The 27,144-nt window shown below is 38.0% G+C and overlaps 1 protein-coding gene across 8 annotated transcripts in view; it reads right to left on the bottom strand.

The window, feature by feature from the left end:
* LOC117289353 (kinesin-like protein KIF28P) overlaps window positions 1-27,144 on the bottom strand; it is an 80,331-nt gene that overhangs the window by 30,091 nt on the left and 23,096 nt on the right. For 6 of the 8 annotated variants that reach the window (XR_004518934.1, XM_033770442.1, XM_033770443.1 and 3 more), the window contains exons 1-17: window positions 18,713-19,111; window positions 18,184-18,222; window positions 17,519-17,592; window positions 16,147-16,163; window positions 15,607-15,629; window positions 8,788-8,912; window positions 8,151-8,229; window positions 7,762-7,825; window positions 7,164-7,350; window positions 6,714-6,866; window positions 6,426-6,523; window positions 5,879-5,976; window positions 4,835-5,073; window positions 4,196-4,290; window positions 3,528-3,733; window positions 2,882-3,165; window positions 2,219-2,366 (exon numbers count right to left, since the gene is read on the bottom strand). Coding sequence is in view for 7 of the 8 variants with exons in the window: in XM_033770442.1 (XP_033626333.1) it covers window positions 2,219-2,366; window positions 2,882-3,165; window positions 3,528-3,733; window positions 4,196-4,290; window positions 4,835-5,073; window positions 5,879-5,976; window positions 6,426-6,523; window positions 6,714-6,866; window positions 7,164-7,350; window positions 7,762-7,825; window positions 8,151-8,229; window positions 8,788-8,912; window positions 15,607-15,629; window positions 16,147-16,163; window positions 17,519-17,592; window positions 18,184-18,222; window positions 18,713-18,732 (1,949 nt within the window). In the remaining variant the exon portion in view is untranslated. Of the gene's footprint in view, window positions 1-2,218; window positions 2,367-2,881; window positions 3,166-3,527; window positions 3,734-4,195; window positions 4,291-4,834; window positions 5,074-5,878; window positions 5,977-6,425; window positions 6,524-6,713; window positions 6,867-7,163; window positions 7,351-7,761; window positions 7,826-8,150; window positions 8,230-8,787; window positions 8,913-15,606; window positions 15,630-16,146; window positions 16,164-17,518; window positions 17,593-18,183; window positions 18,223-18,712; window positions 19,112-23,572; window positions 25,512-27,144 lie in introns of those variants that run through there. The other 2 variants (XM_033770441.1, XM_033770440.1) reach the window with 2 other exon arrangements.

The raw sequence follows: 27,144 nt of genomic DNA, 5'->3' as shown, positions 1-27,144 counted from the left end.
GGAAATAAGCCTTTAATACAAATTGCATCATGTACAATCATGGAGCAATGTCCTTGAGTTGGAGGATGGGGACTGATCTCACTTCCTGTCTTCCCAAGGCATTCTCTCAAATGATCTTGAGAGACATGGTTGTCATGGTTGTCAAGTCAAGACTATGTCATTATTATGAACGTGTGAGTGCTATCACAGTACCACCTGATTAGATAGTGAATTTATTAACTATGTTACCAAACATTCACACTGTAAACGGTCAGGACACATACATCTGACTGAAATCCAAAAAGTGCATCGGAATTTGGAAAAATGTAAAAAAGTAGATTCTTGAAGGTCAACTGATTATTGTGCATCATGTACAGTGCTTGAATTTAATACTAATAATTTAGTTTTTCAATTAGTATTAAAATTTTTATTTTTTATTTTTTTATTTTTTATTTTTTGTTTTGGGGGAGGGGGAGAGACCCACAAAAAAGCCAGAGCCTAACTTAGGCCTATTCATGGATACATTTTACTGTATAAAAAAAATGCAGTCACGTAACGTTGTATGTACATGTACCTATTTAAAAATAGTTAGAAATGTTTACATGTACTTTCATAACGACAAGACAACTTGATTTTAGTTACATCAGAAAAGGTAGAAAGTGTATTGAACAACTACATGTACACTGTACTTGCATAACACAACTTCAACATGGGTGTACCACAATAGAGCATGCATAGAGCAAGGGGTGTACAAAGTACTTGTGCTGTATATTTTTACAGTTCATTCGTGGTCAGTAATAATCAGTGAATCACTCCTTGTGAGATACTGTACTTTGTGTTGCACCTTTTGCCATAATGTGTCCAATGGAAGGGTGTACAATGCATTCATGGACTACAGGTGTGTTGTGATCATCAGTATGCATTTATGCGCAGTGTAAATGCAAATGACTCACCCTGGGGTCAATGAGTCACTGACCCAAGGTCCTAAGGACATCTCTCATTGCACATGATATGAGAGGTGGTTCAGGTTTTGGGTTTTAACCCTTGAACATGGTGAGCTGTCATACAGATCTTGATTTAGTTCAAGGACTTTTTGAAAACAGCTACATGTACATGTACGACAAGGACTTTTTGAAAACAGCTACATGTACATGTACGTATATGTACCTGAGTGAATTTTGTCAAAACATGAATGCTACTTTTTAAATGATAAGCCTTTATTCCTCTAATAACATTATTCACAAAATATTATAATTATATTTTGTGTTTGTAAAACAAAGTTGTGTTTTCTTTATTTAACTAAGTAAGATCATTGCACAGTTTGGTTGGTGTTTTGTGTTGATTGAATACCAGTGGAATGATTTCATTTTCTGTTTTTAAAATACCAGTGATGTTCTTTTTCTTTACACATAAATAATTTACAAATTTTGATTCCAATTTGCACAGGATACTATATTCAAAATGTGTTGCTGCATAACACTAACAGGATAGAGGCCTACATGTACAATGTACATTACAAGCCATTTAAAAAAATTACACAAGCTACCTGACAGATATTTTTGTACATTAACTGTATTTAAATTTAACATAGTGTACATCACATACACATCACATGTACTATGGTGTCAAGGGCTAAGTGCATTACCAGTCCTAATATCATCATTTCTTGCAGTGAATCATTCTGGCTTCATGCCTTTGGCGTACATTACACTCAGTGCTGCATTCATTGCACTGTTCAGAGACATTGGTACAGAGAAATGAAGATACAATGTGTATGATGTGTGCTGTGCACAGTCTACACTTGTTACGTGCCTTTAAGAAACAACCATCAAATAAAGAAACATAATAAATACAAACAAACTACACAAATTTCTTCTAATATGCTTAGTCTTTTCAGAGACTTGAGAGGTGCTGGAAGCAGCAGACATAATGGTCCTGTTTTGCTCAGTATTGCACGCACTCTACTGGCGACCACTGTGTAAAAGGACCCTCCAAAAGTCTGCCATTACCAAGAAATAAAAATCAAATAAAGAACAAAATAAATAGACACAAACTACATCAAATATGTTCTAATATGCTGTGTTAAATGTATTTATGTACCCCTGTACTGTGGTAGTGCTATTTTATGTTTTTTATCTGTGTAATTTTAATTATTTTTACCTTTTAATGCCACATAATTCAGCTTTGTGCTGCCAGTTGGTTTGCTAATAAAAATGAATGAAAGAATAGAAAGTCTTACTTTGTCTCTCTGTTATTTCCTTCCTGTGCCTCTTCACTAAGCAGTACAATCTCAAAGCCTTTGTGTTTGTCCAGCTCTTCACTGACTGCATTCACCTCATTCACCATCGGCAGCAATTCTAAGATTTGATCCTGCGCCCTCTGTTGATCTGGAGCAATTAGGCAATACAAATATTTATAATAATACTAATAATAACACTCTATAATAACCAATACATAAATGACTTATTTCCATTCCTGTTTTTTCTGTTTATGCCTTTCAAACACTTCTACTAAGTGATAAGGTGTGATATCTTTTCTTCCAAGGTAAAAAATTAAACGGTATCCCCACAAAGAACAATCTCTGAGTTTTATTTGTTTATCTTCATCTGACGGCTCTATGTGACACTCTCATTGTTTAAGTGTTGCATTAAGAAGAGAATCCTTTGACATTTCAATTGATTGTTGTTCTCTTAAGGATTAGCTAAAGAGGAGAGCCTCTAAAAACTGTTTCTTTTAGATAATTCTACGGGCTACACCCATTTCTTTTTCCTTCCTCTGTATTTTAATTGCTTTTGCTGTTAATGTCTTTAAATGTTTTCACCTAATTAATGTGCATTATCGTTTTAGTAATCTAACCGAGAAATTAAATAAATATAAAATTTGAATAAATATTAACTCCCACCTTTTGTCAGGTTCCCACCCGCCGTCAATCCCCTAGCTTCGGCCAACTCCTTCTGGGCGAAATCCCACTCAATATTGTTGGGTGTCCCCTCGGGCGCCTTGGGATTGATGGGGTTGTGGAAGACAAACATATGGTTGGAGCCGAACATGACACGGTCAAGATGTTCCAGATTGCGGGCTCCTGTCAGGGGAAGACCATTGACTTTGATCTTACAGCTTGAGCTGTAAGGCTTGAGGGTGATCTCCCCATTAACGTTGGTGATGATGGCGTGCTTCTTGGAGATGCTAAACAAACCAGAAAGTGATTTGGTCAGCACAGATAATTAAAATAAATGATTAACCTCTCAACTCTCTACTCCTTGACCCTCACATGAAATTTGTTTGCTCTACAGTATCATCATCGCCTTCTTTTCTTGCGATGTTATTTTTCTTCCCAAACTTTATTGGTTGAATTTGTGATTTTGTTTCTTCTGTGGCTGCAACTGAAACTTTTGGAAATAGTGGAAACAGGTCAGCCAAACGGGTAACCACTTTACATTGACTTCAACACCTGAGGCCACTCAGCATAATGGTTGTTGTTGTTTGTTTTAGTTTCGTTTGTCTGGGGTTTTTTTTTTGGGGGGGGAGGGTGGTCTGGGTTTCAATACCTGAGGCCACTCAGCATAACGGTTGGTTGAGGGTCGGCATCTTTGCGTCCAATCGTCGTCTCGCTGGCAGCCAAGAAGTAAAAGACCACGCCGCTCAGCATATTATCCTCGTTCAAGTTGGCAAAGTAAGGTTCTTTGTTCTTGCGGGATTGCATGACGGCTTTATCAGTCAAACCACTTGGGTCGTCCTCTTTTTGTTGGGCATGCTGAAGTCAAAAAGAAATACAAAAAGTCAGAATATGTGAGAAGGATTCGAGTAGCCATGATCGAAAGACTATAAATAGCACAACAATAATGGATGCACGCGGACACACTCAAGATGATATTTACCATTCCTTTTTTCAAGATTTTTGATTTTAATTCTTGTTTAGGTGCAGATCTCATTAGTATAATCCTTAACAATCTACTTCTGCTCAGTTATTTCCTTTGAATTAATAATTCCGATGACTACTCCTTGTAGTCCAGCTTTGCCAAAATATCCAGGCCCTAATACTTTTGTTAAAGACAATATATTGCAACCAGAGCATTAATCAATGTACAACACTTGTAGTGTTAAAGGTAATTAAAGGAGACTTCTCTTCCTGGCACCAAGCATTAAATTACACATGTTGCCCCAAATCTCAAGGGTCTGTCATTAGGGTATTCACTGCCCTCTTTGGATGTCTTACCTTCTTGTCCCAGTCAAAGTCTTCCATGGCTTCTTGGTTGGCCGATAGCTGGGCTTTTATCTCTTCCATCATTTCCTGCCTCATTCTCTCTTTCTCTAAGGAAGTTCACCAATGCAATATATAAGACAATTTCATCTAAATGGAAATGTATATCTAAAGAGTGATTACCAAACGTCTACCGTCCCTTTTTTTCAGATGTTCGTCAATATCTGTAGAAAAAGCTACCACCTTTTGAAATGGAAATGTTTTACTGCATATCTACATTTATAAACAATTAAATAATCAAACAATTCTAAAAACCAAAGGTATATGTTCCCCCAAAGTGGAAACAAGCAGCCAAGTTTCTGTGAATGAATACAATCCAAAGTGAACGAACCAGGGCTACTGAAAAAACCCTCAACTATGAGCGCAAAGTAAGAAAGCTTTGGAGCGGGAAAGCTTCCAAATGCAAATCTTGCAGACACTCTGCAATCTGGGGGGTTCCATGTGGTTTTATCTTATTAGTTTGATCTTAGTTATAAACAAATAATAATAAATTATTGTGTATTATTTCTTTATTTAATTTTTTTTATTTGGGGGTGGGGGTTAAAAAACAAATAATTTTAGGTTAGATATGGAAAAATCCCATTCCTGACCTACCTTCCGGGGACATGTTGACACTGCTTTGGTCGGCTGCTGATGGTAGTGTCCCTCCAGACATTGCAGTCTTAAGTCTCTCGTTTTCCGCTCGCAGCTCTCGAATCAACTTCTCCACCGGGTTCTCGTTAACCACGGCTTTGTTCTTGATCTTCTTGGCACGGTCAGCGTAGCGTAAGGTGCCCAAAGTCTCGTCATGGTTAATATCGGCCGGAGAAAGGGCAGCGATCATGATAGTTTTGCTGAAGTAAGAAGTTACAATGAAATAACATCTGAAAAATACTTTCCCACTTTCACATTAAAGGGTTTAATCCCTACTCACTGTGAATGAAGATATATATTATATTATTTACCTGTAGAAATACCTTGTAAATGTACATGCTAAAATAATACTAATTTCTCAAAAACTACAGCACCCCAGCAAGTAATATTTTAAGGGAAACTTTCTACTACCATTATCTTCAAACGGTGCAAGTTTATTGTGAGTCTGTGGACATACTGTTTTGTGTATCCTACAAAGAGTACCCAAACCCTTCAAGTTCGCCTTGTACAGAGGGGACATTAAAAAAAAAACAATCTTTTTTTGTTTAAAGATATCAAGACAGTGACTCAGAACCAACACTCTACTGATCAGAAACACCAGACCTTGACACCGGTGCACTTAACCGCTCAGTCACAACAAGCCACGATAAACTGATATAAAGCAAGTATAGATATTGTTTAGGCACTAAAGTCTTCTAACTAACCAAGTTCTACAAGCTGGTGTCTTGGGTGTAAGTTCTGCATTATAAGATCCATTAAGGAAACAATAGCACAAAAAGGGAAACAAATCCAGAAGCAGAACAGGAAAGCTTTGTATGTAATTTGAGGCATTGCATGGTGAGTTACATCAACATATATTTGGTTTGCGTTAACACCGTGTATCTACATTTTGGGTACATAATGTTCTTATGAGTACTGATATCTTGCCATGTAATGCCTTACATCCATAAGCCAGCAGGCTTCTGTGCAATAACTCATAAACTTCAAACTAGAACTATTGATTACCTGTTACCACCCAGGGCATTTTGCAGTAGTTTGGTGAGCACTGAGTCACGGTATGGAACAAGCACCTTCTTTTTACCCATGGAGAGATCTGCCAAAGCCTGTAAATTTAAAGGAAATAAATGAGCAAACAAAATTAGCTGTCGCAAACCACCTTACCAAAAGGACCTATGGTATACATACATGAGCTGTCTATCCCTATGATGGTGGTCTCCCTTTTTTGTCAATAGCTTTGTTCAGAGGTACCAGTCAGAAGCCATACAACCATTAACTGCCGTGTAGCCAGGGATCACACCCAAATTTATGATACAACCTATGAAGCAGCAGCTAGGGGATCACCTTCTTTTAGTTTTATAAGTGGGCCTGTATGCTTCGTTTTAGAAAGGGCAAAGGCATCAAGGCATTTTTACCTTGGTACAGGGCACCCTATGAGGAAATTGTAAATTTCTACAGGAGACTGATTTCAAGGGCACCAAGGCAATGACCAGGGGGCATAGAGGCAATCGCCTTTTTGTTGCCTCTGTGAAGTATCAGGCCTATGTGTACTTACAGAGATGACGTTTCCAAGTGAAGACAATGATTTGTTGATATTAGCTCCTTCTTTTAGTCTGTCACCAGTGGCTCCAGTACTGTCTGCACGTTCACTACCTACAAGAAAACATGGCCACAAGAAAAACTTATATGCTCCACTATAAAAACATTAGTTACCAATTACGGAACCTGTACAGTTCCTTATAGTTAGGTAGAGTTTCTAAAAACAAAATATGTGTTTTGGACATCAACATAAAATCAAACTCTGCGACCAGTGAGTACTTTCATCCCTATGTTTAGTTTTTACCTGCGAGATCTACCAGGTTGATAACACTAGTCTTCTTGGTCTCCTGTCCAGATTCGTTCTTGCTGATTTGGTCAAACTGAATAGTGACGACCGTGTGAGCTCGGCTGCTAGTTGCGTTCATCTGGGTGGCTGCGACAGTTCTATTGGACGTACCTATAAATCAAATGCCAACAACTCAATCAAATGATGACGAACTTTAAAATATCAAGTAAGAAACCACAAGAGAATTTTAAAATCTTTTAAATGATTTGGGGTTGAAAAAAAAATTGACTTGAGTGATAGGACGCATTTGACCCATCCTAAGTTAGCACGAGTTATTCGTCCTTACTCGAATACGAGATAGGATTAATCCTAGCGTTTCATGAAATTGGCTGCAGGTTCCCACAGATACCCTCGTGAGCCCCCCACACCCCTGCTCTCACAAGATCAAGATTTGTCAGCAGTACTCACCCTCTTCAATTCTGCTCTCAATTTCTCTGTAGCTACCCACAGCAACCTTCTTCAGTGCTTGGACGTAGAAGAGCCCTTCCTTGGGATTCTGTCTAACTGCTAAGCCTCCCTTTGGGTTGACCTTCTGCAGAAGGTCACGAACCTGCTCATTGTAAATCTCAAGCATGGAGAAGGTGACCTCATATTTCTAAGAAGAAGAAATACGGAGAGTATGTTACATGTATGTTGAGAAGTTGCCCATACACCTCATCGCAAATACTTGGTACGCCCGCATTAGGTGTTGAGGTCTAGCTAGGGATCAAGCACTTTTTGAGTACATAAAATAGATGGTACATCTGTTCGACCTTGGAACTGAAAGAGTTAAATAGAGCTTCAACGGATGTTGAAATCAAGTTACTCTTCATTGCTTGGTTTTACTTATTGCATTATACTTCCAATTGGAGAAGTAAATCAAGTTTGTTTCGACAACAAAAGGAAATAAATACCACTCATTACATTTTAAACGGCAAAAATGATGCAATACATTGTAAGGCAGAAAGTCTTCCATCCCTACTAACGAAATTTGTCTGAATGTAAAAAGAGCTTGGTTTCCACTTACCACAGCACCCTGACTCTTCTCTATTGTCTGGAACAGGACATCACAGGTAATGGGAACAATACCCCTTTAGAAGAAAATAAATCATAACAAAAATGATAAATAAATGATAATTAACTTTGAATGTAAATGTGCACAGCCACATTTATCTGCAATAATTTCTAGTAGGTGCCGCACGAAGCCAAGAAAAAAAATGCAGAGATAAATTTCCAGCCCGATCTATACAGGCACCTGGGAGTTTTTCTAACACAAACAGACATGTTACTTGCATTAGTATATAGATTAGCACGCGCGTCAGCTTGCGCGCTAACACACGAATACTCCAGTATGTAATTTTCTACCTCAACCAAACTAACAACTGAAACAACTTCTTGGTTTTCCTAACGACTTACTTGTTTGGTCCATAGCCGACCATGGAGTAGGATTTTCCGGATCCTGTTTGGCCGTACGCAAACAGTGAACAGTTGAACCCTGCGGGAAAGAAATATCAGATTTGTTACTTTAAATTGTGGGTTAAAAAAAATAGTGGGGATTTGGACTTGCAAGCTATGGATTGACGTGCCAACACTCTACCATCCTGCCCTTATGTTAGGGGTCTCCGTAAATGTTGTAGGCCTATAACCAAGGATTATACCCCAAGTTTACAAAATGGGAAGCGTAAGTAAGTACAGCCTTGAAATTAGGCCCTGGGGAATAGGGGCCAAGACCACCTTAGTGATATTTCCAATCATAGCTGCAATTGATGTCGTAGCGTTACATGTATGCCAGATAGAACAAATCAAATGACCGATTAGTTTACAATAATTTAGCACTTAAAGGCAGTGGACACTATGGGTAATTACTCAAAATAATTATTAGCATAAAACTCTTTCATTATTATCTCGCAACTTCGACGACCGGTTGAGCTCAATTTTTCACAGGTTTGTTATTTAATGCATTTAATATGTTGAGATACACCAACTTGACAGTTACCAATAGTGTCCAGTGTCTTTAACATTAAATTTATCAAAATGGCCCAAAGAAGCGTACCTTGGAAGGCATTGTCCAAGACACCTTGGCCGAGATCATTGAAGACATTTTGTTGAGATGCGTATTTACTGCCGGGGTTCGCAGCTAAAACAGCATCATCCTGCTCTGTGAAGCCGTCATGTGACCTGATACAACAATCAAAAACAAACAGAGATTTTCTCAGATGTTAAAATTGCATCGGGGAAAAAGAATATTCATTTTGGATTTACCAACTTACACCGATATGTGTTAGCACTGTATATTCAGCACTTTCCCCGAGTTCTGTGAAACACAGAAGAAAAAAAGTAGATTTTCCCAGTAATAGTTTTTTTACTTTATCAGCGACTGCAAAGAATCCTGTCCCTGCATACTAGGTGCCGCTGTAATTTTTCATAATTATGGAAGATTTTTTAATTAGGGATTCTACTTAAATTAAGTTTTGGGCTGCACCCATTTTCCAATAGGGAGAGTCCTTATAACAGTTGTTAAAATGGTGTAAAATGTTGCTTAATATTATGTCATGCCGAGCGGTTTAAAGCATCAAGCTCATGTTCTGGTGGTTTAGGTTCAATCACAATGCTTTACTAGAATTGCTTCTCTTCACCCAAGGGTATAAACGAGAAACTCCAAGGACAGAGGTTGAAATTGTGTTTGATAAAAGCCTTTGAAACGCCACAGCAGCACATGGCTGTACACACCCCAGTAAGCTGGGAAACAGCAGAAACAGGGTATTTGCACACTTTGAATAAGTCAAAATTGAGATGCTTTTAGTTTATTTTAATTTTACCCTTAATTTAATTTAAAGAGTACAAAAAGTGAATAAAGCAGTGGAGAAACAGCTACACTCACTCAATCTTTATATATTTTTTAACACACAGGACAATTTGGTTTTTTACTTGTCAATAGGAAAATTAATTACAAACTTCATCCATTTATTAATAATAATAATAATACTGAAAATTTCTAATGCGCCATGTCTGTCAATTATGACACTCCTGGCACAAAAAACAATAACTCTGCTGATACACAATGACACAAGACAACCAAAAGTAGGACCTCAAATAACAGAATGTAATGTTTTTCAATACCAGAAATTCATGTTCAAGAGAACAATGCCACTGTCATTTTGCAAAAGGACACTTCAACTGGAGAATCTTAACAGTCAATTGAAAACCTTTGAAGGGGCACCAGTGAAACCTGGCCTGCGTGTAATTCCAAGCCTGGAATTCCTTTCTATGTAATATTGAACTATTTACCTCACTGTCTAATGACAACAATCCCTCTATTCTTGGTAACCATGGTTTACAGACCACTGAACCATAACTGATCCATTAAAACATGGGAGTCATGTCAAAGCTTTTCATACACTGCACAAGTACACAGATACATACATGTATGCAACATTCTAATTCATTGCAAAAAAAGAGGAAATGTCCGATCGCACCTAACATTTGTACAGTGTTTTCAGTTTTCTATGGCGCTATTTTGAAAATAAAAAGAGGAAATCAGCATGCCTGTATACATCAAGTTATGAATAAGAATTCCCTAGTATGAAAACAAAAAGAACAGATGCACTGGATATAAAAGCGACAGGAATTTGTCATGGAAATGTTTGTAATTATTTCGCAACGACTGTACTTCGACCTCTCCCAGTATGGTAACTTTGCATTTAACAACAAAACTTGCACGAATATTTTGTTTGCAAATAAGATTAAATTCATTGTTGGGAACTTTGAGCTAGTGCCCCACAATGACCCTTAGCTTCAGACTACATCAATTTGACATTTGTCAGCTTGCTCTATTCAGAATTCGTGTACAATCATCGTTGCTATAATCAGATTTCCCAGGTTTATTTATTCTGTATTGCCTCATTAAACGCCAAACCAAACACTACGTGCACAATTTAATACACAATCACAAAGGATCTTTAGATGAACTTTTTAGGGACTTTCCCTTCAGTTTTAACAATATGTTGCCAAGGCTACGCAAAAACAAACACATCGAGTAACAATAAACTCTTAGTGTAAATTCGTTCATGAGTAACCTTATGATTACAGTGTTTGTTGAACTCACTAGAATCCAATCGAAGAAAAGAGTTTTATTAGATCTCAGACAATTGATGTCTGGCTCGAGAAAAACGGTAGCTGATATTTAGTTCAGATACACTCTTTGATCTGTAAGGACAAGGATACTGTTCCCTGAAGATTCTTGCATTCTCAAACTCCAGGAGTTACTTATAGAGTTGGAAATGCCCTTCAAATTATGCCTAAAATTTAGATCCTAGTTTTAGAGTTTTCTGTCAGCTATGAATCTCAACCAACAAGTAGCTAGTAAGATGTTTAATAAGAACACCATGTCAGGTCCTAGACAAAGGGCAAGTTTTCCTGTCGATGTTCAGAAAACAAATCTGAAAGTCTACCCTTTTTTCATCAACAGATAAAAACCTTATGAAGCCAAACTAAACATCAAAGTCAGTTTGAGTGGCTATTTATTGATTTAAGTTGGAAGGAGAACTTCAGTCAGAGTTTGTGAAAACTTTTTGGGGTAATCACTCTTAAAATGGGTGGCAATTAAAAACTGACTTGATTAGAAGTACAGCAGCTTTTAAAAGTATAAAGCATCTTGAGAAACATTTCATTTTGAACTAATGAGGTCTTGAAAAAAAAATAGCATTTCTTACCCTCTACAATTCTTTGAAATTTTCACTACAATTTAAGATTTCTGTTTTTTACAAAATGTTTACCTTTTTATGAGCAAGGTCTGGGAGGGCACATCTTTTTTTGATGACAGTTTTTTTTTTTACTTTTACCTTTCCCTGGACGGCCTCTGCTGGTTTTTATAATGTTTGTATTGTCCGAAGAATTAAAATAAACAAATGAAATAAAATAATCTGAGAAACGTTCTATCAGATTTAAGTATCTCAGATTGTGTGATCCAATTACGGATTCTTCTTCCTGGTGAACATTAACCGCTCTGAATATCTGGCGATATTTCAACAACACTGCATTTTGAAATGCAACTTTCAAAGGTTAGTTTTTATTTACATGGAATTAAGACAATTTAACGGTTAATAAAAACCAGAGGGATACATTCGCTTTAAGCATGTTACTAAATATCTTTCTGTATAACTGTATACTAGGTAACTTCAGTACTTTGTTGGTAGAGACATGCGCTATAAACAGTATTATTATTATTATTAATATTATACTACATTTTATAGCGTTATTGGTAGGTTTCAGCGTGAAGCGTTCCCAAATGGACTTAGCGTCACTGATATGTCACGGTGGCTGCGCAGAGGTCTTCCGCGACCTCTTTCTGCCTGTTTCACGGACGCGGTATTTGTTGGCAGGGACGAATACATGTAGCAATTCCTTATTTGTTTTATTACTTTATTTCATTCCTTGTGAATTAAAGCGGCATATTTCAAGATGACAACCTTTTAATTTTTTGAAAAGCCACTATTCAAGATTAATGGGCCATTGTTAACTAATGATTTACATGTAACAGGCTATCTAGTCTGGAATTTGTCAACCTCAAGCACTTGATACTATTTTATAATTACACCAGTGCATGGTTTATTTCAGTGTCAACACAACGCCACCTCTAGGCAACAAGTATGTGTGTGCGACACAGATTGCTGTTGCTATGTACCCAACTGTGATAGTGTACGCACAGCAGGTAAGCTGTTTTGACTCTTCAATAGAGGTAAGGAGTGGAAGCACACTCGCAAACTAGAGAAGCGTTTTGTTGTAAATCCTGATAGGCAGTCAGGAGACCATTGGAACCAAAGTATTATGTAATGGAACAATAATGGCAGGATGGGGTTCCAAATGTTGTATATGGTTAACAAAGGAGGCTGGTTGAGTGGATGAATGGAACTGATCAGCATTGACACACAGGGACAAGAAGGGGATTTTTAGACTTCATGCCTGTTAGTATCTATTCTGGTTTTTAATTTCTGAGAATAACGAGCACTCTTGATGTTTAAGACGATGTGATAGCTTTGAACAAATCCTTTATACTGCAGGAAGGGGTACAGCTACAGTTGACGTTGTGGGTTTTCAAAATATAAAGCGGACTCAGGATTTCTTGCCTATAACAGTTTGATTGGATTGAGTCTTATTTTAAAGAACCAGAACATTAACAACAACAACATTTGTTTTATTAAACAATGTGAATGTCTTGTACATATAATGAGATAAGGGTTTGAAAAACACACTTGCCAGCATTTCATTTTTTTTAAAGCACATATATGTTACCCAACAACCAAACGAGTACTGCAGTTCTTGCGTTTCCAAACTGTATACTTTTAGAAGTGTGTATAAATTTGAGCTTTTGAATTAAAAAAATCCTCCACATAGCAACAACAGAAGAATAAATAGAGAAATATTTTAGTTTAAAAAAAAGTTTATGTTTTTAAAATGACTGACGGAGTCAAAGCGCAGCCTAATCTCAAGTCATATTGAAAAGGGCCTTATTTGTAGTAATAGCCAGGACAGTTTTTTCTTGTTTTTTTCTGAAGAAAAAAGAATGAGTTGTTTTATACTGCTTTCAAACGAAATTATCTAGACGGTTTGCATATTAATATGCAAAAAAAAGAGTAAATTGGCTCACAGAAAACCATTTGGATGAGAGAGAGATTGGCTGTTGCCTTCTTCGCGTTTATCCCTTGTAGGAGCTTAGCAGAATTCCCTTGTAAGGAAAGACTTTCTATGGCTTGTAATTTATCCTGATCATTCACTAAACATGTACGCAACAACCAAACAACCTATTCACCAATCAAACTAAACAACAGCCTTCAATATCTCCAGGTACACAAATCATATGTCATGCTTTATCAATGAATGCTAACAGAATGGGCCTAATTTCATAGAGCTGACTGCAATTTATAAAAGGTAGTGAACCACATTAGAATTGTGCTAACCAGAATAAGGTTACCAGCCAAAATAGGTTACCAGCCAAAATACCATTCCACATGTACCATTTGTGACTGATAATTTGCATATTTTGTGCTTTAAGCAGAACATTTTTAGCAAGCTTTACAGCTCATTAAGCTGGGGCTAGATTTTCTAGCAATCAAAAAATGCTCAAAATCATTTGATACTATAGCCTGCCCTTAGACATCAGCCAATCAAACTGCACTGATAAACAAATTTCAGATAACCAAACCTTTTTTCCCTTTCTTTTATAAACCATTAATGTCAATCAATCCAGAATTAGGTTTGCTCGACTGCCCCACTTGTTCAAAATCAGACTTGGAGTTGTCTGTTAATGTGTAACCCAATTTGTTCTAAAACACTTGAAAACAATATGGAAGCTATGAATAGTAGGTGTCTTTCTTGTTAAACAATATGAAAGTTATGACTCTTTCTTATACAATTGCCTTTTTGGGCATCTCAGTGTTTTCATTGTACAAGTCATAAAAAGAGAGCTCTAAATATTGGGAGTGAAGCCTTTGGGGGCGAGGGGGGGTGGCGGTGGTGGTCACAGGCTGTGATTGATTTGTTTTAAAATGTTGATTATTATTATTTTATTAACTTACAAATCTAGAAAGCAATGTTGATTATGCTGTGGTATGTGTGGGGCGTTTTAGGAACAATCTGTATCCATCCTTACCTATTTGCATGTTAAATTCAGAGTTTGACCAGTTGCATTCCTTTGAATTTGCATTTATTCACAGTATGCAATATGTAAGTCACACAAACCATGTAAAGAATACCATGCTTGTGTGCACTCTGTGTACAGTTTGTGGTGACTTAACATTTTGACGAATAATCAACCATGGAGGATGAAATTCAGGGTTGGCCCAGAACCTTTTCAGTTACTGGCCTGCAGTACCAGTTAACTTAGTCATTAATTAAAACTTAGTCATTAAAACCTCAGTTTTTTTACTAGTCCATAATTCAAAATGAACAGGGATCACTCTCTTACACTGAACTAGCCAGCAGCAGGACCAATGGAAAGAATTTTGACTGGTCCTCCGGTGTTTTCACTGGTATTTTGCAAGCGGACCACTGTTAAGGGAGAGCACTGCAAATGTAAACAAGCATGCAGCAGACGTCACCAAAGTTTGATGACTCTATAAGCATGCGAGAACACAAATCTAGAACTATTAAATCTACTCTAGCATCACAATTGTTGTTTGAGTCTGTGTTGACTTTGTATTACGTCCGCTATATGCCCCATCAATGTGCCCTACTTAACAATTCTCCACTATAGCAAACTGCATCACTACATTGATTGGCAAGCAAATAAACTGGGCAGGGATTTTTCCATTTCGCCAGGCAACCAAGTTTTGGGACCTCGGTGTGATTTGTTAAAGGGTTGGGTCTCATTAATCAGAGATGGTTATCAGCAACAGGTTACGCTGTATATATGTAACTATGGAACACAAAAACACTTTGAAGTTGCATCAAGGCAAGAGTTCTAACAAGACAACTCCATGGTTACTGAAGTAAAACTAATAATTAAATGACAAATTGGGCTTCTACAGAACATGACTTGTTAGGGACACCATGCATGATATGAGCAGCTTTGTTTCAAAGTCTTAATAGTCGTTCATGTTCTGATCACTTTAAATACCATTAAGCATGATTGTTTAGGAACCAGTTACAAAAGTCCGAACTAAAATAAGGCAACAGAGTTTCAGATTTCCGGTAGTCAGAAGAATGTTTGTTACTTGATTTGTGCAATTATGAACTGTTGGTACAATATCAATGCTGAAAAATTTCTCAAAGCAGTGGTTTGTGTAAAATAGGAAACAGTGAAAATGACCTGCAGTCACCATTTTGTCATTGAGGGCATTTATTTAGACTTAGAAAGAAGGGAGTTTTCACTTACCAGTAGGAGTAATCAAATGTGAACTGAAGAGGTAAACAACAAAACAAAGTCAATTTAGTTTGTATTCCCTACTAAAAAAAAAATAATAAAGAAAATATATAAAAACACATTTGAGGTCAAATTATTTTTACAGAAACTTAAGATTGTAAAGGGGTGTTCAAGACACATTCTGCGCCATATTTTCAACACAGAATACTTACTTTTTGTAGATCACAAACCCATTTTCCACAGATTTTCATTAAACTTACACGATTTGAAGATAATGATGGTAGCAAGTTGCTATAGCACACATCAGATTTATGCAACTCTCTTGAAAACATTGCTCTGTGGTTTTCATTTTGTTTTCTTAAAAACTTGACGGCTAATGAAGCTGAAACTTCTCAGGTAAACTACATTACATCCATGGTAAGTAGGGATTCATTCATGATGTCATGGCCCAAAACTTGATCTATCGAAGGTTCCAAAACCTTTACAAAAATTCCATTTAAATAGTGTGTTATTGCTAAAATTAACCAAGTTCAGAATCAGGTGATTACTTACTGTTTTGGGTTCTTCACCTGGAGGTCAAAGGTCAGGAAAAGGAGGAAGATGTCACGTGGGGGGAAGAGAAAGGGATAACAAACTAAGATTAGACACCATGACAAATCATAAACGTTTTCCCTGCAAAACCTACACAATGAAATTAAGTTTTATTTTGTACAATAAAAAAATTGATTGTTTTTGTGCATACACTAAGATTGTAGTCTCTTGAAGTAAAAATTGTTCAGCTACAAAAAGGATTTGTTGCAGTTTCTTTTACAAGTGGTTGCCCCCCCCCCCCCCACAAAAAAAAAAAAATTGGGCAGAGCATAATAGGTATTCTGGACACTTGAGAACAAATGACTTCTGAGAGCACTTTGAATGACAGAATCTAGCGGCAGAATACGGGAGGGGATAGTCCCCTTAAGTTCGTATTCAATGAAGATTTATGAATAATTCATTCTCAAGGACACTGTTCAGGAATTTGTATTCTTTATCCTTGAGTCAACTCAAGATTGACAAAACAAACTGTTGAGCAAATAAAGAAACTAGAACCAATCAATAAATGTAAATAATCCAAGGGAGTGGGGGGAGGTGGGTAAAGCTTGGTGCATGTAGTTTTGTACCTTACAAAAGTATAAAAGAATAAAACATTGAGTGAGTGAATATTGTAGCTGAGTGATGCTGTATCATGCTTTTTCTTCGATTGTTTAAATCATCTTCCTATCACAATGGAATACAGCAAATTGCAGCAAATTGCCACAATGGGATACATGTAATCGCCAACCTGGCAACAGCCAATCTATGGTAAACATTGGTTTTTTTACATCAATGATTATGAATTGCACAAATAAAGAAATTGAACTTCATAATCAGACGACAATGCTTTCTTAGTCATAGAGAAATCAGTAGTTAATTTGAGAGATTCGAACCCACAATCTTGTAATGAAAGTTGTGCAGTCTAACACCACTGGACCGCAGTGGCTTTGTGGCATTCACTAGGGAACAATATGTAGGCCTACATGTACTACCAAACCACCTCCAACTTGCAAAGTTTGTGACCTTTGATACACTCTTGCCAGAAGAACTTTTATGTGATAAGATGATTTGTACAAAGTGCAAATGAATTCATTCACATGCTTGTTTTCAATAAACACACAACGCCATCCAACCAACCTGTGAAAGTTTCACCAAGTTTGGCACTAACATTTTAGTTTTTATTTGTTGTATTTTTTTTTGGGGGGGGGGAGACAACAACAGAGGGTTGTCAGGAATTATCAGGTTATGTGAGCTAATGCAATTCAAATGAATCCAACAAAAACAAGCAAAATGGATTTTGACAAATTTTTGAGGTTTTTGGATACTCCTGGATCTAGCAAATCACAAATCTCACCTCCATCAACACTGAGAAGTCTTGTTGTTGCTCCTTCCATTTCAACAACCAGCTTCGCTCCTCGTTCCTTCTCCCTGTGATGAGAAACAGAAAAGCCAAAGAACTAGTTAACTTTCAATCCTTTTTTTCAATTGATTTTCTTCAAACTGTCCTATAACCAGGGATAACACCCAAGTTTTGAAACACAACATGGGAAGCCTCAGTACTTTTTAATTCTAATATCAAGTAATAAACCACAACAAAAATTAAAATTAAAATTAAAATTGTGCAGAAAAAGGATTATATCTAAGTAATGAGAACCTATTTTAAATATAGTCTCCCCCACCCTCAATTTTGGTTTCATAAAAGTACGGAACAGAACTACTTCTACAAGAATTTCATCTTTAAAAGAGGGCTAGCCATTTTCAATTTGTAAAGGGCACTTCCACTGGCAAATCTAAGGAAGGGTCATGAAGGCCCAAGAACGGGGCAACAAAGGTCATGGCCATTGTAAAATTTCAGGTCTGTTCGATGTAACAAATTTTTAGGGGATAAACAGTACACTGTTGAGTTTGTTTTGTTGAGTCCAGTTGACATTTCAAACCCTTTATTACCAACAATGATTCTTGAGCCATTTTGTTTATTTGTATCAATCATACAATAACAATGCATATGATCATACATACCTTGTGTTAAATGGTCGGACCCTCACGGCCACCTTCACCCTAAAAATGAGAACAAAATAAAAGACATTTAATCAATAAATCAAACAACTGTTTGTTATGTATTGTTCTCCAGTTTAATATCTTTTTAATCGTTTTAGTTCAAGAAGTTTCAAATATTCCATGTAAATATGTAAATAATGTAATGAGGCTAATAAAACAAAGAACTAGTTGTGCAAGACTAGTTTTTTAATCGATGTTAGTTATTACTTGAATTTCAAAGAATGGCTTTCATTTAATCACAGTTTACTTGCGTTTGCATTTATTGACTTTGTTGGCAAAACAAGTTTTTGATGTGGTAATTTTGTTGATGTGGTAATTTTTTTCCCTTTTTAGAATTTCAGTCATATCAATATCATAGACCACTGCTGGCTCTGCACAGCCACAGTCTTTCTAGTGGACTATGTTACAGCAGCCGGCATGGTCAGTAAATAGTCGAGACAAATTAACTGTAAAAAAAAAAGTTTCAAGGTTTTCCTCAACTACTACTTACGATTCTCCCCCACCCGACATGTTGCTTTTATAGGCCACAACACCAGACCGAGAGGCCACGATAGAGGTCCTACACCAAGGAGATTTTCAACGGGTCCACAGCACAAAAACTCCGGTATGCTTCAGTCCAACCGCAACCCTCTTCTTCGGTAAATTTCACAATAAATTTACCGACTCCAGTCCAGATTCCAAGCGACTGTTTACTCAAAGAAAACTGCAGTAGTACTAGTAGGCAGTCAAAGTTGTTCCTTTCCACTGATCATGATGTTAAGAAGTTCCAAGCTCTGTTGAATTTAATTGATTTTGTGGCAAATGACATTTATTCCAATGATTTTGACGGCAATTTTCTGGTCAACTTGGGGCGATATGGGACTGTGTGTGTGTGCAATGCTTCCCAGGCAACTGGTTGAATGACGTCATTAAGTGATTGGAACCATCCACTAGCACACAAAGGGGTGTCAATCCAAAGTCCAACTGAGAGGGTGTCTTACGCAAAGCCAAATGGCGCCCTCTTTCAGCAGTACTTAAAGGATTTTATTTTATTTTTTAAGATACACTTTCATGGTTACAGCGCCCCCATTCGTCATAAATAGAGAAAGACTTTACCTTTGGGGATTTTTCTCTCCAAATTCATGTTACAGTTGTCTAAAACAAACAGTGCCCTATTTTTGTTTCATCTAAATTTGGGATATTATCCGTTTCAGGAATTAACTTTATACAAAAATGCATGCAATGTGGAAGGACAAAGTACGTTTATGCATCCATGAGTAGGGACAATATTGAATTGTATTGTAAATCAAAGCTATTACACCTTCAAAGAGTTTTGGAAATTGTTAAAAATATTGTTATGCGCCACTGGCCGGGCTGTATTTAAACCCGTGGAGTATTAATTGGGTACACTATAGCCCTCTAAAACTTGCCCTATTTTGTTGTAGAGTATAAGGTCAGTATTTTGCAAAAAATGGAGCCTAGCCAGTCCTCCTTCAGCCTTGCTTTTATTTCTGTGCTGAGCCTATGGCAAACCATCTTCTTAAAGGTTGAAAAGAAAAATTGAATTTAGTTTTCAAAAAACAGTTTTATTTGTTTTCAGGCTAGGAGACTAAACATGTTTTCTTCTTTTAGATCGTTATCACTTGTTGCTATGGGAAACAAATGTTATCGTTAGTTGCAATGGGAAACGAATGTTATCATTGGTCGCTATTGGAAACTCAGATTTGTTAAAAAGATCAATGTGGTGTTCCCATATTGATCTCTTTAACAAATCTGTATACCGCACTCTTTTGACAAAAGTGTTCAAAAAATTCCAAGCAACAAAATCAGAACTTTCAGTAAAAACAATATTTCTACCAACTCGGCGATGGGTTCTTTAAGGGCAACTTTTACATATTGAATACCATTGATTTAATATCCATCTGATTTACTCAAAATGTCCTAATATTTACTGCTAATGAAGCGATATGCAAATTCAAACTGATAGTTCGACAATGATCCTGCCTATTTTAAACGTCAGCCCAACAAGGTTAGCCTATAAACAAACTAAGACCTTTGAACCAGAATAAGCAACGTATGTCACTCCAAGCAAAAAATAGGTTAAAGTTGACAGGTTCCAACAATAGATGCCAAACATAACAAAAGACCATTTATAAATGATTGTTTAATATTGGATGAATGGGATTGGCGAGGGTGGGCAACGTGTGTATCTATTGTTCTTCTATAGGAATTGTTAATGGACAGGGCCTGAGGGTCCCTGAGGAGTTTTTTTTTTTTTTTTTACGACGGGGGAGTAAATACAAGTTGATAGCATGCCCTCCCCCGCGACCTACTTGAGGCCATCCAGCCAGCGAACCATCTATGGTATACCAACAGAGCGTGCGTGGGGTGCGCCCAAACATCACGCACCACATGGGCATCATGCTTCTGAAGTCAGTGTGGGAAATAAGCAGTGTTGAAAAAGTGGCTTCATCTGCTACAGTTACGGCTACGGCTACGGCTACATTTCTGCATTGAAGTATAGGACATCCTTAGTCATATTCTTTGGACCTTGAAAAATAACACGAGGCAACTTTGAGGCAACCAACCAAATATAATTATTTTATGTACATACAGGATTAGAAAACAAAATGAGAATTGAGTAAATCAAGTGAGAATGTGAGGCAGAAAGTTCCCGCTGGTCGGAACATGGAGCCACATTCTTTCACAACAGCGGGTCCTACATTCTTAACACACCCAGTGTACCCAGTCTCAGTAATACAGTACCCAAATACATCGGTACCCAGCTGTTCACAAGGGTTAGTAACTGGGTGAAAATTGGGTGGACGTATACATTGCAAGTCGAGTACACCCAACACCCAATAGTGCGGCCTACTTAAAAAGGTATAACCCTAAAAATTAGCACCCAACTGACATCCATCCAAAAGTGGCACTCACGTAACGTCCCACCATGCCAAAATATCTTCGAAGTGGCAAGTAAACAATTTAACACCCATGCTGCTGATCAATAATCCACAAAAGGACAAGATCCTGAAATGATCTTCAAAGGATTAGAGTAACATTTTGGAAAATTAGTGTAGAAATTGAGTCACAAAGTATCATTACTTTCCTAATTTTGTTAACGGCTGAACTTGAAAAGGTAAAGAAGTTCCAGCTGCGAAGCATTGCAAACAAATCAACCTCAGTGACGTCAGGAAGCCTCATTGGACGCGGGCCCAACAAGCTCACACACTAAAATATAATAATAGGCTCTAGAAAGAACCATGAAACTTAAATACATCAGTAAAAGATGCAACGCCAAGTTTTTGCCAAAACAGTTTTCTCCGAACGAATTTTAACAGTTGTATTATTAAGACAATAACTAACTACTAGTTTATACCACTAAAATAAAAATCGCTTTTTAAAATTGAAACAAAAATATTCGTGTTTCAGCCAAAAATCAGACCTAGCCTGCAGCTTTATTTAAATACTTCTTTATTTGGTTTATCTGCTATCCAAAACACAGAAATAACAGCTCGTTGTAGTCAATATTGTAACATTAACAAAATACAGATCATTAGAAAAAGTTAAGATAAAAAAAAACATACAAAAACAAACGAAAAACTCCTAATAAAAAAACACGACCGTTAATCACTGAAAAATCAACTTCAAGAATGTTTAGACTAATCCCAAAAAACAGACCGTGACCTAGTTTTCACCCCGCCCCTCCAAATTACCGCCCTAACAAAAATAGGTCAGTCCAAAATATGCCGAGGCACAACAACGGTCAAGAAAAACTATGATACAGATGGGGTTTACTTAAAGTAGAACAGCCAAAAGTATGTCCATGTACTCTGCCAGTGTGATTGGTTACCCTCTAAAAACAATAGCTCCAATATAAAGGCACCAGCTGCACTGAAGTAGCATAGATATAAAACTCGAAGAAATTCATACTTAGCATTTTTTTTAATTAACAGGGAAGGCAGACACAATCTGACAAACAATTTAATTATGTTGTACGGCAATTTAGCGTGGGTGTCTAATTTTGTGCTAAGTATTTTTTTTCCTGAGGCAGGCCCTACATTAGAAAATTCCACACGAGAGGTTAATCAAAACTGCTAAGCATCTTAGCGGGGTAACGGTTGCAAACAATGACACGGATATGTGTGTTGTGTTTAAATCTTGCTAAGCGGGAATTGAGTTGATGTTTGGCAGGTCTAAGGTAAATAGGCCAAGGACGTGGAATAATCAGAGCAAGATCTAGTGCAGCATCGGTTTGGAAAACATGACCTGATTATAACGCACACGGTGTCCGTCATAATATAGAATCACTTTGGGGAAGTTATTGATGAGTCGCCGCGAGAGAGAACCAGAAAAGAAAGGCACCTGAAGCCCGCCCCCTATGGGTCGGAGATTGGCGTGAGATTTGACCAAGGAGTGACCCACATAATGGTCATCGAATCGAAGTCCATCAATCAAGTACTGGTCGCCACTGGGGTTTGACCGACTAACGCAAAGCAGATAGTTTACAGAGGGGTGGCAACGGTACAATGGCACAGCGCACTGGCCAGCACCCGACCTGGGCCAAATTTCATCAAGCTGTTCAGCAGCAAATTTTTCTGCTAAGCAAAAAATAAGCATGATACCAGTCAAAATTTGTACGTGTAACTTAGCGGTTTGGCTGGTAGCCTTATTCCGGTAAGCGTAATTTTGTTATGCTTATAGCTACTTTTTAATTCACGGTAATTCCTGGAATGTTAAGCTATTCCTTCCTCGCCGGCAGAAATCCCAACTTTCCAATTCCGATTGGTGGACTACTCCCTTTTCATGACATCTCCCTCCTAACTCCTATCCGGCTGGTTTTTACATTACATTAAATCCCTTTTCACCCAAAGGTCACAACTGTGATTTCTAGATGCTTTTCATATTCAAAGGCTTCGTCAACTGGGTTCCTTAAACAAAATTGAACGGGGGTGGGGGGGGGGGGGTGGGGGGCTTGAAATTGTTTCCAGTTGTTCGATTACCAACTGAGATGAGCCATGCCGGGAATCGATTCAAACACTAATCGACATCATCGTATTCGGATTGTAATAACCGATAAGTGGTGAACATTGTGTGACCTCATTCTAGCATCGGTCAACCTGGATCTGTCTAGAGAGTCGATTCTGGATACCGATGGGTCTCGACAATAATATTGACCCCAAAATGCGATTCATGTCAGATGAAATCGAAACTTTGTAAAAAGATACTTATGTCAAAACTATGGGTGATTGTTTTCAGATAACAGTTTTTCATAGTATTATAATTCTTTCAAAAGGGATTGTATTATGTTTGGTAGTTGGAACCCACTGTTTCAATCCTGCATGTAGTTGTAGATTACCATAAAACTAACCTGTTGAAAATGTGATTGCGTTTTAGAGATGTTGCCGAAAATCTGTAGCGTTTATGTCCACATGAAGAACAATCTGCACTTGGAATACACCACCCGAGGAACGTTATCGCAGTAACGCTTTTCAGATTCAATTTATTGGGGATAAAAGGTTTCCATAACCGTAGTACTTAGAAGTTGGAAGTTTCTCAAAATGCGTTATACTATCCAAAGTTGCTGTGCTTCTTATCCATTAGGTTTATATTGCAGGCAACAGAGTTCCTTGACACCTACTTCTATGCTCCCCCGGTCACGATAACACACAAGCGTCTGGATTAGCCTTATTTCTAAAAATAAAAACAAAAATGAAGAGATATCATGAAACGCCCATGCTCTTCCCACCCACAGTTCCAATTTAAGAACACCCTACCCACCCATGCATTGCACACATTCTGCAGGATAAGCAGATCTAATTATAGACATGGGGAGAAGGGGAAAACTTATTGTAGTGACAATTCACATCAGTTACCCGCCTTCGAGATTGGTTTACCCGGGTGCTCTTTGCACGTCACCGGGTAAAGACAGTCGGTGTTGGTGGGTTGACACGGCGCGATGGCCCCGTCGATCACCGCTGGTGTAATTCCAACAACCAGCAGCGTTTCAATTAATATCATACAGTACAAAATAATGGTGTCAAAATTATCTGATTGTGTCGCCCAGTGGGTTCTATTTTCGTGGGCAGGTCGTTACCGCATGTCCTGGTTTTAGAGTGGAACATCCTTTAAAGTTTAAGGGTATACCAGGGCAACCCAAACCAATATCTCGCCGCTAATACATTCTTCGATTATACCAAACAAGACAAGCGGTCACCTAACATTACAATTTATGAAAGAATAAAGCCACAATCGAACAACATTGAACTAGTGTGTTGTCAAATGTATTTAATCAACAGAGTAACCACGTATCATTATGTGCAAATCATAATGTAAAAAATGAGACATAGAGAATTAAAGAGCTTATGAATGATGAATGGACTATTTTGCCGGCCAGAAACTGCCTTGGAATGCACAAGTTAACTAATTTTGTAAACACGGTGGAATTGTCTAAACCCATCCAAAATAAATAAACCCGGTCCTCATTTACTTTACTCCACACCACTGAACCGGGTAACGTATCCCAACTTTATTACCAGCGCGACCGCAAATTATATTTTGATGTAACCGCTCGCCGCACATGACCTGAGGGGCTGTGGGCCTTCATAATAGACTTTCCCAGAAGTCCTTCGAGTTGAACAAAAAGGTGTCCTTGGGTGTACCAGCGCTCTGGGTCAATCGAGGTTGCACCCCATCCCTCGGGGTGGTGGTATACGTTCACTCTATTCTCTACAGCTGACCAAAACAAAACCCAAAACGGCCGGTTTAAAAGGTTCTCACCGAGTGAGTCCACGCTGTGACTGCGAATCGCGGGTGGCAGGTTATTTTTGTGAATAATATTTTGAATAATTTGTTTACTCATTTTACAATTTTCACATTTTGTTTTCACAAACACATGTGCACTTGGGTGGATCAAATACATTGTAAATATTAACAACCGATAAATGTTTAGTGAGGTAGCCCTGGGATTAGCGTACTTACACCCCTGAACAAGTGCACCCCCCCACCTCCCCAAGCGTGGCAATGTGGTTAAACTTGTCTGAGAATTTCCAGGAGAAAGGGACAACTTGCATTTGGACCAGAAACAAATGGGACATGCGACTTTGCAACTGTCAAAACGTATCCTTTGACATTTTCAGGTTCAAGTTCGACAAAAAAACAACAAGGAGACATTCCCGCCTTAAACCGTCAGATCAACTAGAGAGCCACAATCTACACCTGTTTCAGATAATAATTAATAGACATCTAACTTGATGACCCAAGTATGTCCATGGTTGGTATCCCTGGATACTGGATACATCTGACTCTTTTTTTTTTTTTTTTGGGGGGGGGGCGTTATATTAAGGTCAATGATCGAGAAGTTAAGTGTCACAAAGGTGGAATATAATATTCGAACCCCATTTCCCTGGAGTTGTGAGCCAAGATACTCGATACAGTAAGCCGGTTCACGTTTCATCCAATCGTTTCCACCAGGTCCAACGTGTTCTGATTCCCCTTGCACCAAACCTAGTTAACTCAATATATTAGGTCATTTTATTCTGGCAATGTTTATTTAATTTCCGCCAGTAAAAGGGCTCTCTCCCCCAACGCCTGGAGTTTTAACCCTCTCATATCCCCCTATTCACCCCGTCTGGAGCGGTTATCTCACGGCACAGCATCGTTGATGGTTCCGAGCCATGACCAATCCAGTTTGACTACAATAGATCCGTCGTCATGGGGTTCTCTCGGTACCACGTCCCAACTGCGAATGATTTGGACGAATTATCGCTTTTCAAAACACTGCACGCGCCTGGCTCCCCCGAGGAACGGCTCGGGCTCCCGGGAGGGTAACGCCTTTCAACGGCCTAAATTCCTCGGTGCGCGGTGCTCCAAATTCGGGGGAAATAACAGGGCGATCCTAAATGAACTAGATACTTTCTGAGGTTATTTTACGTGGCGATCGATTCCATTTAGATCCCTGTTCACGATATAGAGACGATGAGGCACATAACTCGTTTTCATTCTACTTATCGGCTTTGCTCAGCAGTGAACGGTCGTGATTCGCTATAGATTGGTCCCATTATGAGACAGACACCGGGTTCATAGACAAAATGATTTCATTGGATGAAATGATTTCATTGGATGCAATAATTTCATTGGATGCAATGATTTCATTGGATGCAATGATTTCATTGGATGCAATGATTTCATTGGATGCAATGATTTCATTGGATGCAATGATTTCATTGGATGCAATGATTTCATTGGATGCAATGATTTCATTGGATGCAATGATTTCATTGGATGCAATGATTTCATTGGATGCAATGATTTCATTGGATGCAATGATTTCATTGGATGCAATGATTTCATTGGATGCAATGATTTCATTGGATAAACGTGTAGTGACGTATAGCTTTGCATAGGCCTATCTGTGTTTTGATTGGTCCGTGGTGATGTTTGTCAGCTGTATTTTTGGTCGTCTGCATCGGCAGCACCCACAATGTTTAAACAATGTTGTGTACTTATACATGCATGTAATGATCATTTATACGTTCACATGTTCGTAGGATTCGACTGCGAATCTCCATGCGAAATGAATGGGAGGTCAAAGTTGCATTCGTATGGCTGGCGAAATTCACGAGCCTCGAAGTGTGACGTCAGATTGTTTTCTTCTGTGATATAGAATTTCCATGCTCAACAATTTTTAGATCGATTTAGAAGAAACAAAATTCCACATTGAAAAGCACCAAGACAGTGACAATGTTGGTGTAGCCTACAGAAACAAATATCGTCCAGGCTAGTGATTCGCTGGCTGTCCGACTAACCGATTGTCCGACTAACCGATTCTCCGACTATTCGACTGACGAACCGAATTGAGATAAAGCCATATGGAAGTAATTTGTCTTAACTTAAGGTCGCTGCATTCATCCGCTTTGAAAATGATAACATAATTAGATTAAA

Source organism: Asterias rubens, chromosome 4, assembly GCF_902459465.1.
Source record: "Asterias rubens chromosome 4, eAstRub1.3, whole genome shotgun sequence".
NCBI lineage: Eukaryota > Metazoa > Echinodermata > Asteroidea > Forcipulatida > Asteriidae > Asterias > Asterias rubens.
This window is presented reverse-complemented; position numbering and strand designations above follow the sequence as displayed.